General features: G+C 34.4%; 2 protein-coding genes across 3 annotated transcripts in view; one reads left to right on the forward strand and one right to left on the reverse strand.

Moving 5' to 3' along the window:
* The window catches only part of LRRN3 (leucine rich repeat neuronal 3), a 32,227-nt gene extending 24,459 nt beyond the window's left edge, over window positions 1-7,768 (forward strand). The window contains exon 2 of the mRNA XM_058022288.1: window positions 4,399-7,768. Coding sequence (XP_057878271.1) covers window positions 4,747-6,873 — 2,127 coding nt within the window. The 5' untranslated portion in view covers window positions 4,399-4,746 and the 3' untranslated portion in view covers window positions 6,874-7,768. The remainder of the gene's footprint in view (window positions 1-4,398) is intronic.
* Window positions 1-13,095, reverse strand: part of IMMP2L (inner mitochondrial membrane peptidase subunit 2) — a 406,903-nt gene that overhangs the window by 235,233 nt on the left and 158,575 nt on the right. The window lies entirely within an intron of this gene.

Raw genomic sequence — 13,095 nt, forward strand, 5'->3', positions numbered from 1 at the left:
CCACAAGAAATAATTAGGCTGCAAAAAGTCACACTCATCAGGGTACATTTTTCTAAAAGCAAGAGATAATACCTTAAAAGGAAGAGACACACCATGTTTAGTAAGACACCAAGTAGGGGCAGCAACAGGGATTGACCTCCAGAAAAAAACAGATATTCTGTTTACAAAGATTTAAGCATAAGCATCTAGTACATAAATTCTAGTGCACAAAACAATAACAAAAATCCTGAAGCACTAATAAGGAATAGTAATTTGTTAGATATAAAATATTTAGCCTTTTTATTTGCAGACATTAGGAAGCAAACCATACTATTTCATCTGGATGTGGAAATACAAGTACAATCAGAGTACCCACAAAGATCTATAAGTGCAGCTGGGTAAAGAACTACATCAAAGACTCCAAAACTATGATGCACAGTTCTTGCTGCTTGTGTGGAAACATCTGTCCTGCACCTCAGCTTACTGGTGGTAATCTGCTCTGGAGCCTTACCTGTACAAGGTTCTCTACTCTGAGAAAGTCCTAAGAATGGTACAGGTTTCAAGAATTGCTTAGAACATCACATCCATAATCTTGGGAAGTCACCAAAATCCACTAACAAAGAGGTATTGCTGACATACTTGCATTATTTGAAAAAACTTCTTTTTTAAAGTAAGGAAGAAAATGAATTCTTGGCACAGAAACTTTTATGTGTAAACCTCAGTTACTTTAAACACTACTCAAAGAAACAGAACAAATAACTTTCAGGTTCTCTGTGCCCTTCTTATAATAGAACCTTTAAAACTAGACATTCAAATTACTAAAATTTCACATAAAACTCTAGATGGTACTAAGCACTCAGCTTTAAAGCACCAGAACACATTAAAAAAAACTCTGAAAATCACTGCTAATAAGAGCACTTACATTCAATTTTATTCAGTATTTACTATTACTAGTACATTAATGAAGAAAAGGAATCAATGCGTTCCAGAAGTTGAAAGTAACATGAAGTTAAATTCTTTTTCCCAATACAAACACTTATCTCTGTAACACCACATTCTTCAAGGAAACTGAACTTCAGATACAGTTTATGCTGCTGAGTGCAATTTACATGAGGTTATTTTGTTACAGTGAATGACTGCTCACTTTTCACTCAAAAATGATTTGAAGGCATCTCGAGGTTGGAAATTAGTTACATACGTACAGACACACTCACACAATCACTGCAACCAGTTAAGCAGTTATACTGCTTAACTTGATTCTGGGCTTTGATCATTTCAAGTGGGACAGGAGAACTTACACCAGCAATCCATTTTTTCTTAAATTCTTAGTCAAGATGTATATTGGAGTCACAATATAATATTGCTATAAACAAAAAAAAAGATTTTGCCACTCCAAGCATTATATTCAATTTTTGCTGTTGCAGTGTATCACTTTTTTATGTACTCTCTCATGTGAAGAGTACTACTGTCATAGGATTTAGTTTCAGGCTGTCCTGCCAGAAGCAGGTGATCCTTATGGGTCCCTTCCAACTGGGCACATCCTATTCTATGAGTGTATGATGTCATAAGCCACCATGGGTGGTGCCCATTCTATTAGAAACATTATTTTATACCACACCTTGAGTGACAGTTAAAAACAAATCTGTTTTTTATATAGATATGCTACTATTTAAACAAAAAAATCTTTCTCCATTGAAACAGTGTATTTTGGAATGATGGCTGCAGGCTGGAAGTGTCAAAATTATTCTACAATCTGTTATTTAAGCCACTCAACTTCAGTGAATATTTTACACAAGACAGAAGCACTTTAACCAAAGAAATAAGAATGATTTATGCTAGAACACCATATGAGCTTGAGCTGGTGACTTATTAGCTAAAGCATTCACCAGAAAGAGAAAGGACATCAGATTAAATCATAACGAAGCAGAATTTCAACCTAGATCTCAGCTCTTCTTTCTGCTGCCTTTTGCAGAAAACCTATCTGATATATATGACATGGAAATATCCACTGATGCCCTTACTTTTGGTTTGAGAATCCCAAACTAGAATTTAAAATCAGGAGTATAAATGCAAATACAGGAGCGTGTTGGCTCAAAAGTATACGAAAATGTAGTTTATGTACTTTAAATGGTACAGCCTTTCAGGTGTCTGGGACACACATGAAAACTTCATCTTGGTCCTTATTTTATGTTTCACAGTGGCCAATAGCAAATTTTCAGCGAGGGACAGAAAATCAGGTCAGCTGCATGGTTGTGCTTCCCCAGATTGCTTTCACAAGCATCTCTACTGAGCAGAAGTCCCTGAGAATCACAGTGGGATCAAAAGGCTGAGATAAGACATTTGCAGTAGTAGTCTGTTGAATCTCAATTAATTTACAATTCAGGTAAGATTTTCAATGATCTTTTAATTTTTTGAAACATAGATTTTGTATTTTTCATGCCAGAAATACATTTTTCATATACAATCCAATTGAAAATACAATAGTCAGCACAAAATGTGCTTCAAGAGTATGTATGAAGAACATGACCGGAAGATTCTCCACCACATGGCCATCCTCTTTTCCCCTTAGACAGGAAATTACATCTGTGCATTTGGCATAGAAGGATTTCTACTAAGATCTTTAGTAAATGTGACAGTACTCCACTTAGGGGTATTGCCTTGCCTCCTGGTGGCAAAATTAAGAGCAAGTTGCAGGCATTAACTTCTCAACACAAACCTTTATTTTTCTGCAAGCCTCAAGTTCATCTCATTTCTCGAAAGAAAGGAGCAGATTATATTTTTACTTTTTCAGTCAGTATGTCTTAGTATTTTAGTATAAACTGGGCAATGTGCATAAAAACATACTATTGATCCTCAAAACAGCAGAATGTTTTCTGTATGTTTATCTCACACATTGTCTGTTCACTCTATTAATAAACTTACATGTTGAAATAAAATATTAAATGTCCTTAAATGCACATAACACAAAGAACCGCCTCAAAGACTTGCCAAATGTACTTCAAATTGTCCCAATGCTCATATTACTTTACACAGTCCAACACCATTCTTCTACACTGCTATGGAATACCTGGGTGGTCACTGTGCCAAATCCTCCTGGGCCTGGAAAGGACACATAAATCCAAATGCTTGACACCTAACTTTTGCAATTCTTCCTATCTATACCAGCAACCCCTTCAAAGTTATTTATCAATGTCAATTAAGCATTGATCTTCAGGTTTGTAAACAATGTCAATGTGAATTTTAGCACTAAAGGCAGGGGGAGAGAGGGCATAAATGTGTATAGCACAGCAGTCTTCAGAAACAAAGTCTGGGTGAAGTGTAAAGTCTATATTCTGAAGTAAATTAAGCAGTGATATGTACTACTTTATATAAGAAAACACAGAAGCTCTTGAATGTGTACTACTTTATATAAGAAAATACAGAAGCTTTTGTATTACATGTGTTGGAACAAAATGTACACTCAAAGTCAAATTTATTTTACTCTACAAAAAGAAAGTACATACCAAAAATCTGGAAAGCACACAACTGATGCCACAAGTGGCATTGATGCTACAAGGTTTCAGTCCTTACTGTAATTTGGGACTTGAAGGCAGTCTACAGACTTCAGATTCTTGCAGAACTACAGGGAAAAGAAGCAATTGCTAGTGTAATTTTTTGTTCCCTTATCACTCTGAAGACACTTTTTTGCTAATACTCCTTGCAATTGAGGTTATTGAAGTCAAAATAAGAAAGTCAGTGATTAGCCTGAATTTGCCAAGATGAAAAGCTGTTTAATATAGGGTACGTATTTCCTTCTAAATAACACTTTAAGAAAAGAAAAAAAGTTTTCTTTCTAGACAGCAGCTACAAAAAGTATTAAAAATTATAAAACCTGTGGATTTTCAGTTTCATATATTTCTGTATAAATATCTCTAAGACTTGCCTAAGAATGTCATTAGGAATGTGCATTAATCCAACCATTCCATTTCCCTTTCATTATAGATAAATTACATTCTTTATAGTTACAAACTTTATGTAAAAAAAGTTAAGTATTCATGCTCTGTAGGATTTTTCTCAGTGTTTACATTTTCAAAGCCAACAGAAATTAGTCTGCTTCTAGAGATAACTGAAAGAGAAAATATTTTAATGGAGGATAAAATATGTAGAAAAATCTCACTGATATATTTTACTTTATACTCTGTGGATCTTCATCTTTCTGTAGAACAGTACTCCCCTGGATGTATGACAAGCTAAAAGTCTAAAGACATATTACTATATTAACTTAATTTATGCTATCTGGATACCACTATAATACTCCAGACACCACAATCATTTTCCTTTCTTACTTGCAATAATTAACAGTAGAGAGCAAAAGATGGCTAAATTAATTTATAACTTTATAGCTTCTTATACTAATTATTTCCTCTTCTTGTATTTTAGGTCATCTTGTCGTTCCTGCAAACACTAATCAATCATGGGATTTGAAGTTAATACTACTAAATAAATGAATTGTTTCATCTCCTATGACCATCTATACATACTTCATCTTCACAAAGCTCATCAATTTTATGTCATCAAGGACAAAGTGACCTTCATTTCTACAAAATGCTTCTTACTACTGGACAAGTTGGCTACAAATTTATCACATCCTCAGGAAGGAAGTCCTTCAGGATCATCATTTGATAAATGCAAGATTGTGCTGTATTAATTGACCAGTCATACTGAATTCTAGGACTATAATTGTGGAATACTAAAGGGTCTGTTACTTTCCTGAACATTTGGGCTAAGATGAAGGACCTGCAACTCAAAATTAATTTACTGCTTGGTCTAGTTACCACTGCTCTACTACAAGCCGTAGGAAAAAAAGCAGACTGCCCCGAGTCATGTATATGTGAAATCAGACCATGGTTCACCCCCAGGTCTGTCTACATGGAAGCTCCAACAGTGGACTGTAATGATTTAGGCCTTTTTCATTTTCCAGCCACACTGCCTGCTGACACACAGGTTCTACTTCTACAAACTAATAATATTGCAAAAATTGAACACTCAGTAGACTTCCCAGTGAATTTAACTGGTCTAGATTTATCTCAGAACAATTTATCCTCAGTGACCAGTATTAATCTTAGAAAGATACCACAGTTACTGTCAATGTACCTTGAAGAAAACAAACTTACTGAGCTGCCTGAAGAATGTCTCTCTGGACTCAACAATTTACAAGAGCTTTATATTAATCATAATCTGCTTTCTGTGATTGCACCAGGAGCTTTCATAGGCCTCAATAATCTTCTCAGACTTCATCTCAATTCAAATGGTCTGCAAGTGATCAACAGAAAGTGGTTTGAAGCTACTCCTAATCTTGAAATTCTCATGATTGGAGAAAATCCAATAATCAGAATTGAAGACATGAACTTCAAGCCTCTTAGCAATCTGCGCAGCCTAGTTTTAGCAGGTATAAATCTCACTGAAATACCAGATAATGCTTTGGCTGGCCTTGACAACTTAGAAAGCATTTCCTTTTATGACAACAGATTTGTTAGAGTGCCCCACATCGCTCTTCAAAAGGCTACAAATCTCAAATTTCTGGATCTAAATAAGAATCCCATTAACAGAATTCGACGAGGAGATTTTAGCAATATGCTGCATCTAAAAGAGTTAGGAATTAATAACATGCCTGAACTGATTTCTATAGATAGTCTTGCTGTTGACAATTTGCCAGATTTAAGAAAAATAGAAGCAACCAATAACCCCAGATTATCATACATTCACCCCAATGCATTCTACAGACTTCCCAAGCTGGAGTCGCTGATGCTCAACAGCAACGCGCTGAGCGCGCTGTACCGCAGTACGGTGGAATCCCTGCCGAACCTCAAGGAAGTCAGCATCCACAGCAATCCCATCAGGTGTGACTGTGTCATCCGCTGGATTAACATGAACAAAACAAACATTCGGTTCATGGAGCCGGAGTCCCTGTTTTGTGTAGACCCTCCTGAATTCCAAGGTCAGAATGTGAGACAGGTACACTTTCGGGAAATGATGGAAATCTGTCTTCCTCTGATAGCTCCTGAAAGTTTTCCATCTACATTGGATTTAAAAGCTGGCAGCCATATTTCTTTGCATTGCAGAGCAACAGCAGAACCAGAGCCTGAAATCTACTGGATAACACCATCAGGACACAAACTTTTGCCTAATACTATCTCTGATAAATACTACATTCATTCTGAAGGAACACTAGACATAAGTGATGTAACACAAAGAGAAAGTGGCTTATACACATGTATAGCATCAAATTTAGTTGGGGCAGACCTAAAGTCAGTCATGATTAAAGTGGACGGCTCTTTCCCTCAGGAACACAATGGATCTGTAAATATTAAAGTAAAAGACATAAAATCTAATTCTGTTTTGGTTTCGTGGACAGCAAATTCTAAAATTCTGAAGTCCAGTGTCAGATGGACAGCCTTTCCGAAAGCTGAAGACTCCCGGGCTGCACAGAGTGCTCGAATACCGTCTGATATAAAGGTATATAATCTTACACATCTAAATCCATCAACAGAATACAAAATTTGTATAGACATTCCCACTATCTATTCTCAGAATAAGAAACAGTGTGTCAATGTAACCACAAAAGGACTGGACTTGGAAGTGAAAGGCTATGAAAAGAACAACATAATAGGATTCCTTGCCAGCCTTGGTGCTCTTTTGGGAATCATATCTGTGATATATCTCTACAGCTGCATCTCTCAAGATATGAACTATGGCATTGGACACAGCTATCTAAGGAATTACCTGAAGAAACAATCCTTTTCACTCAATGAGCTTTATCCTCCTCTAATCGCTCTTTGGGACATGGGCAAAGAAAAAAGCACAGCAATGGAAGTAAAAGCAACTGTAATAGGTGTACCAACAAATATGTCATAAATATGTCAGTATATCACTTACTTTCTGAAATAAAAAGCACATGACTGTATTTGTGCTGAATAAAAAGGCAACAAGAAAAACATATTTCTCTTAGGAACTAGATGGCTGGACTTTGTTGCTGCCAACAAATGGAATATATATGATTCAGTATGAGAGAAGAATTTTAATTAACTGGCTTCTAAGGGTATTCTACCAACCAAATAAAATTAACTTCACATTCTAGAACTTTCATGGGACTTTTAAGTCTGGAATACAGTGGAAGTAGCCAAGAACATTTTCTGTATTTTTTTTAAATTATTATATAAAAGTAGTGGAACTGAGCAATACCTCCTCCTGTGCTGTATTACACAAAATAGCCACGAGTTTTTGCAGTGAACAGATATACTAGGATTGACATATGGTGTAATGAAATGGACAAATTCTGTAGAGTAGACACAGTGAGTATGTGAATTTTTTTTAATGAGAAAATACATTTTTGATTAAAATCAAAATACTTTTTGTCTTGTTTGTTTCTAAAGAAAACACCTCACCTTTCTGGGAGTTCTTGTCTGACAATAACAAACACAATCCAAAGTCTGATAAAATATCTCTTTACATATTCTCCTCTCTCCTGAAAATGCTAATCTGAGCACAAACGATATTTTTGCTGATTTTAGGCTGTACAATGTTTCTAACAGAAATGTAAGTTTAGTGATAGTTTTTTACCAAATTTTATTTACTCTAAGAGCATTATAAAGCCAAAAGAGGTGTTGGAGATGAGGCCACTTAAACCCACTTGAATTAGATTTCAGCATGGATATTGGTTAATGAATAGTTCTTTGATCCTTTTATTTTATACACTTTTATGTATCTGTGTGAAATACTTCTGTTGTCTTAGAAACATGTGAGCCTGCAGATCTTTATTTCATTATATCTGTATTACATAATTTTATTAGTAGACAAAAGTAATTTCTTCTAGAATACATGGCAATGCTTTCCATGTTAGTACTGTGAACCACCATCAGATAAACATAACATCTTTGATCTCTTCACAAAAACTTCTCCATGGTATTAGCCATTTTCCATGACCATGACATTCTTTATGTCAAAATGCCCATACAAGCAACAGATGAGCAGTGGAATTCTTGTGCAGCTGTATATAAAAATGGACAGCTATTCCTTCTACAGATATCCTGCATAGGCCTGAAATCCCTAGGAAGTAATAAATCCACCTTGTAGATTTAATAGCATAATGCATATTACCTTGCATTTTTGCACAAACATGCAAAAAAAAAAAAAAAAAAGTAACAGCAGTTTTTTCAGCAAGGTAAAATCTCTTAAAAGTCATAGAAATAACTCAGTTGTGTTGAATTATGCTTTTTCATAATCTCATTTATAAAAAGGCTGGTTTTTTCTACACAAGGCATAGGGCTAAAATTTTCATGTATTTCATTAATTGGGATGTTTACTTTCTTTAATGGAGGAACAAATTGATAAAGAATTATATTTAATTTCCTCAGAAACAGAAAAGTATTGCTACACACTTTTGTTTCCATTTATTTCATAGTTTTCTCTCAGGAATGCATTAAAATGCTTTAATGCATTAATGCATTAAAAGCAGTACTTACTGGTTATTCAAACCAGAAGAGTAAAAATAGATTAATTTTACTTTGGCATTTGACAGCAAACCTCATTCTGAGATATACCACTAATAAAAGAGAGGAAGCAAACATAAGTATTTGAAATATCTGGCTAGGAAATACCCATAATACAATACTAAAAAAAAAATAATTTGTATTACTTTTTTCTATCAGTTACTGGACTGAAGGATAATATTTTATTAATAAAAAGATGAAGCATTTACTTTTTGGTAAAAAATTTGCTGCCATTTTAAAAAATAAATTGCAATATTTCATCAGCTAACAAGGTCAAACACTATCTTAAATAGGAACATTTCAGTTTCTAGTTTAGTTAAAATGCTGTGAAATCATAACTCCAAAAAGTACCCATAAAACCAAGATAAGAGATTGGAGAAAAATATCTTGATTTATATCCTAAAAGGAAATTTCCACTTCCAAAATTCTCTAATAATCCTATTCTGCTTGTGTATCCTGAAGTAATGACCTCAAGATAACTTAAAATAGAAATTGGGATTCTTCCCATAATGTTGTGCTGGCCAGTAAGACATAATGGTCAACAATAATCTTATAAGATACCCTTTTTTATCTGAAGCCAGAAGAGACTCTTCTGTAAAATGTTGCTATATAGCACAGAAAATAAGTTCACATACCAGACAACTCAAGAAGAGTTGCGAGAAAAAAAAAAAAATTGAAAAGCAACACTGTGTCAGACATAAGGAAAAAAATAATTCTTATTATTGAACTGAATAGGGTAGATGCGTGGCACTGACAAAACAAGAAATTTTATATGGAAGAAAGTATACAGTAATTATGAGAAGTTCATTATTAAAACTTCAGAAGACATTTTGAAGGAAATAGCTAAACGGAATAGAGGAGACAGCCATTGAACACAACCTAAAAGAACCAAATGACTGAGTTAATCTCATGCTAAAGATTAGAAAACATACTTGACAAAAATAATAACAGTTGCCTGTAGCTTTTGTAGAAGTTAGAAAACAGATGACTAGAAATATATCCAGAGCAAAAAAAAAAAAAAAACAAAAAAAACCCTGGTATTGCCTGCTAGGTAGGGAAAAAAACCCCCCACATCGTTCTGAAATACAGGTTGACCTTCCAAACCTGTTGTTTTGGTAGGTCCCTTGACCGATGTTCCAAATGTCTAATTTGAATAGCTTTTCCTTTAATACCATTGAAAATAATTGGAACCAATTTTCTCAGGAAAAGACTACATAGGTACTCAGGGATAATGCTAAACATCAACAAAAAAAAGAGAGAAGGATTATCAAACAAGAGAAGGATAATCTAAACACTCAGTAAACATGAAATCAAGACAGAGAACAAAAGAAACTACAAATTTGTGAAAATTAAAGGAAAAAACACCAAGCTTCATTTCCACATAGGACAACTATATAAGTTAGATATCTAACAAGAGAATTGCAATTACTCATTTATATAGATAAATTCAATATATCACTGAAACTTGGCAAACTTTGCATGATTGGAATGTTAAAATACACAGTCATAACCTGTCTAGTCAGAACTGTGCTTTGAAACTGAGACTTGAGCTATTCACTTCACCTTCAATAAAAATTCTAAAGGAGTTAAGTCTTCAATGTTTCCATTATAGGGCAGTGTGAAAATGAAGTACCAAACTATATTCTGTCCATATTTAGCTGCACCTCAGTATTCTGAGACAAAATGTCCAAGCAGCCTTTGTAAATAACATAGGCATACAGTAAAACTAGTAATGAGTAATGAAAACACACCCTATGGTGTGCAAATGACTATGGTTATATTATTTTTCAGGCTACATTAAGTAGTGTGTCATTTCTACAGCTAGGGTGACCAAAAAGAGATAGAAGGCTAAACCAACTGGACGTCATGTTTAAAAGACTTGTTCTTTTGAACAATCAGGAAAAACTTTAAATAAATGTGTTGTACATCTACCTACTCAACTACGATATTCTCACAGAGATATAAAGCTGCAGATACATTGAAGTGCCTTCAAAGCAACTGAATCTTTTATTGTCATTCCTTCTTTCCTTCAGAAAAAGCTGAAAACTACAAATTAAATTCCTCTTTCAGCTAAAAAATGCTTTTTACAAATGTCTCTCACTTATCTTTCTGTCTCTCAGCTTCAATTCTTTTTAGACCCTTTTTCCCTAAGCCCTTTTCTTTGCCTTGATGCAAATTCTCTGTTCCCTTCCATGCTCCCTGTGGGTTCTTTGCTTATTTCCTGCTACTATTGTTGCCAGACTGTCGCATCATTTCCAACACTTCCCAGTAAGGACAGATGCTGAGTTACTAAAAAAATTATCAATGAAACATAATACTTGGAGGCAAAATATTTGAATAGATAAATACAATTATTAAAAAAGACCTGGCATTTTTAGAGAAAAACCCAGTTGTAAAACTTATCAGGTAATGAGATTAAGCATCTCTCAAGGAAACAAAAAGCAGAAATAATATAACAACATTCCAATGACAATAATAATATGGGAGTTAGATAAAGCTGGAAGGGCATGCAATTTGGGCAGATGGCCTATTCCTGATCCTAAAATAGCTGATGTTCTTTTTAACATTACAGTTTAGATAAGTGGAAAACAACCCCATCTGCCTCACCCTTACATAGCCATTGTTTGTTATCCACGTTAATGACAATTTCACACTGTTCTCCAAAAAGCCATAATGCTTTTATCAGAAAAGTACATCAAAATCAGTGCTGGTGTCTTCATCTATACACATTTCTTACAGACCAGACCCAGATTCTATAAAGAAAGCCTTTCAGCATTCATATACTACACTTCACAGGTCAAAGAGTTTACAGTTTTGTCATTTAGCATGTGAGCACGAGTCAGAGTCCGTCAGATGGCTGTTGAGAAGAACTTCTGAGGGCAGAATCTTGTCATACATTCTTATTTTTTTCTATGAAATTTTACTATGTGCTGTTAATGCTTGTAACTTCTTTTTGTTTTTGTCTCTAGTGTGAATGTCAGCTAAACTTAAAAACATGCAGCTGAATACTTTACAATACCAGAGAAAGTCAGTTACTGTCTGAAGTCTGCTAAAGACAGCTAAAACACACCTTAGGCATAATGGTAGAAGGATTTCATAGGACACAGAAACCGATTATAAAAATCATCTATTCCTAAATATCCAACACTTAAATGCAATATAAAGGTGCTAAAAATAGAGTCAGAATTATCACTTTCAATTAAATGCAAAGTGCCCGATAACCATGCCAAATGAAAAACCTGAACCATTTAGAGGTAGTCTCACTATAGTAAAGCAAAAAACATAATTAAATTAGAAGTAATCAGAATGTTTTTCTTTATGTTCCAGGTAATAAAAGGATAAATTTAAATTGTTACTATTAATTATAGTCTCTTAGATTAATCTTACCTTAAATTAATAAAAAATTGGATGTTAAATTCTTACATAATTTATTTCATAAATGCTCTGAAGGTATTCATGATAAGTGCATGCCCATTTTTAGCAAACTAACTGCTATACTGAATATTCATGTGTTACACCACGTATTTCAAAATATGAAATGATGCTTTCTCCTAAAACACCCGCTTGCACAATTTAAACTATCAGTACCTAAAATATATTGCACATGCACACCACTATCCCAATTCCATTTATTCTGCAGGAATGTAAAAGGATTTCTTTACTCAAGCTAGGATAAACTGTATCCCGAGGACTCCCAGACTTTTCGTTTGACAAGTTCACAATAGTACAGACCAGTGTCACAACACATATAAATCTATCATGTCCAATTCAGCCTTTCAGGCTGTTGAAGTCCAATTTAAAATTACTTCCTTTTCTACCTTCCAAGAAATTCAACCTCTCTCGTACCCTTCACATTTTATTCCTTCACTCAGCAATCATCTACTGTTTGCTTACACAAAATTACAGCAGCAGCAGCCCTTCTTTTAAACCATTTTCTTCTTCATTAATACTTCATATTTTTCCCAGCCTCCTACGAACTAGACTACTTCCAGAGTATCCTTCCTCCTACAGTACTTTTAGAGTATTCTTCTCTATGACATTTGTAATCATTTTGTAATTATCAATGACATGGGAGGAAAAAATGCCAAAAAACAACAATAAGAAAAAAGCTGAATTGCTCTATGGATTTGAAGGCAAATTTCAAGAGCAGCCAGAGGAAAAATGTAACCCTGAAAACACTGCAGTCTAATCGCCAACCTTCTTCAGCAGCCAGCTCTGCTTTAACAGTGTTATGCTAGGTAAAGCTCCCTTTCTTCCCCTTGGTCTTAGGAAAGCTGACTAAAATGGAGGATGTCTACTAGAGGTAGAGTAATTTGAAGTTATTTGTAACTTTTACCATATCTGGATTATTAAAAAAAAGAAAACAGAGAATGATCTTATTATTCATCCAGCCTTTCAAAAGCATACAACAATTTACAAGTATACACCAATAAACACATCACAGCAAAGCACACAAACCAAGGATTAAACACCTCTGCAATTAACTAAAGGTTTAGAACAAAAGAAATAGAAATGTATTGTCAAAGGGTTGTAAATCTTTTCAATTAAACACCAGCAAGGAAATTCTCTATATGTTCAGATATTATCT

The sequence above is a fragment of the Melospiza georgiana genome, chromosome 4, assembly GCF_028018845.1.
Source record: "Melospiza georgiana isolate bMelGeo1 chromosome 4, bMelGeo1.pri, whole genome shotgun sequence".
Classification (NCBI taxonomy): domain Eukaryota; kingdom Metazoa; phylum Chordata; class Aves; order Passeriformes; family Passerellidae; genus Melospiza; species Melospiza georgiana.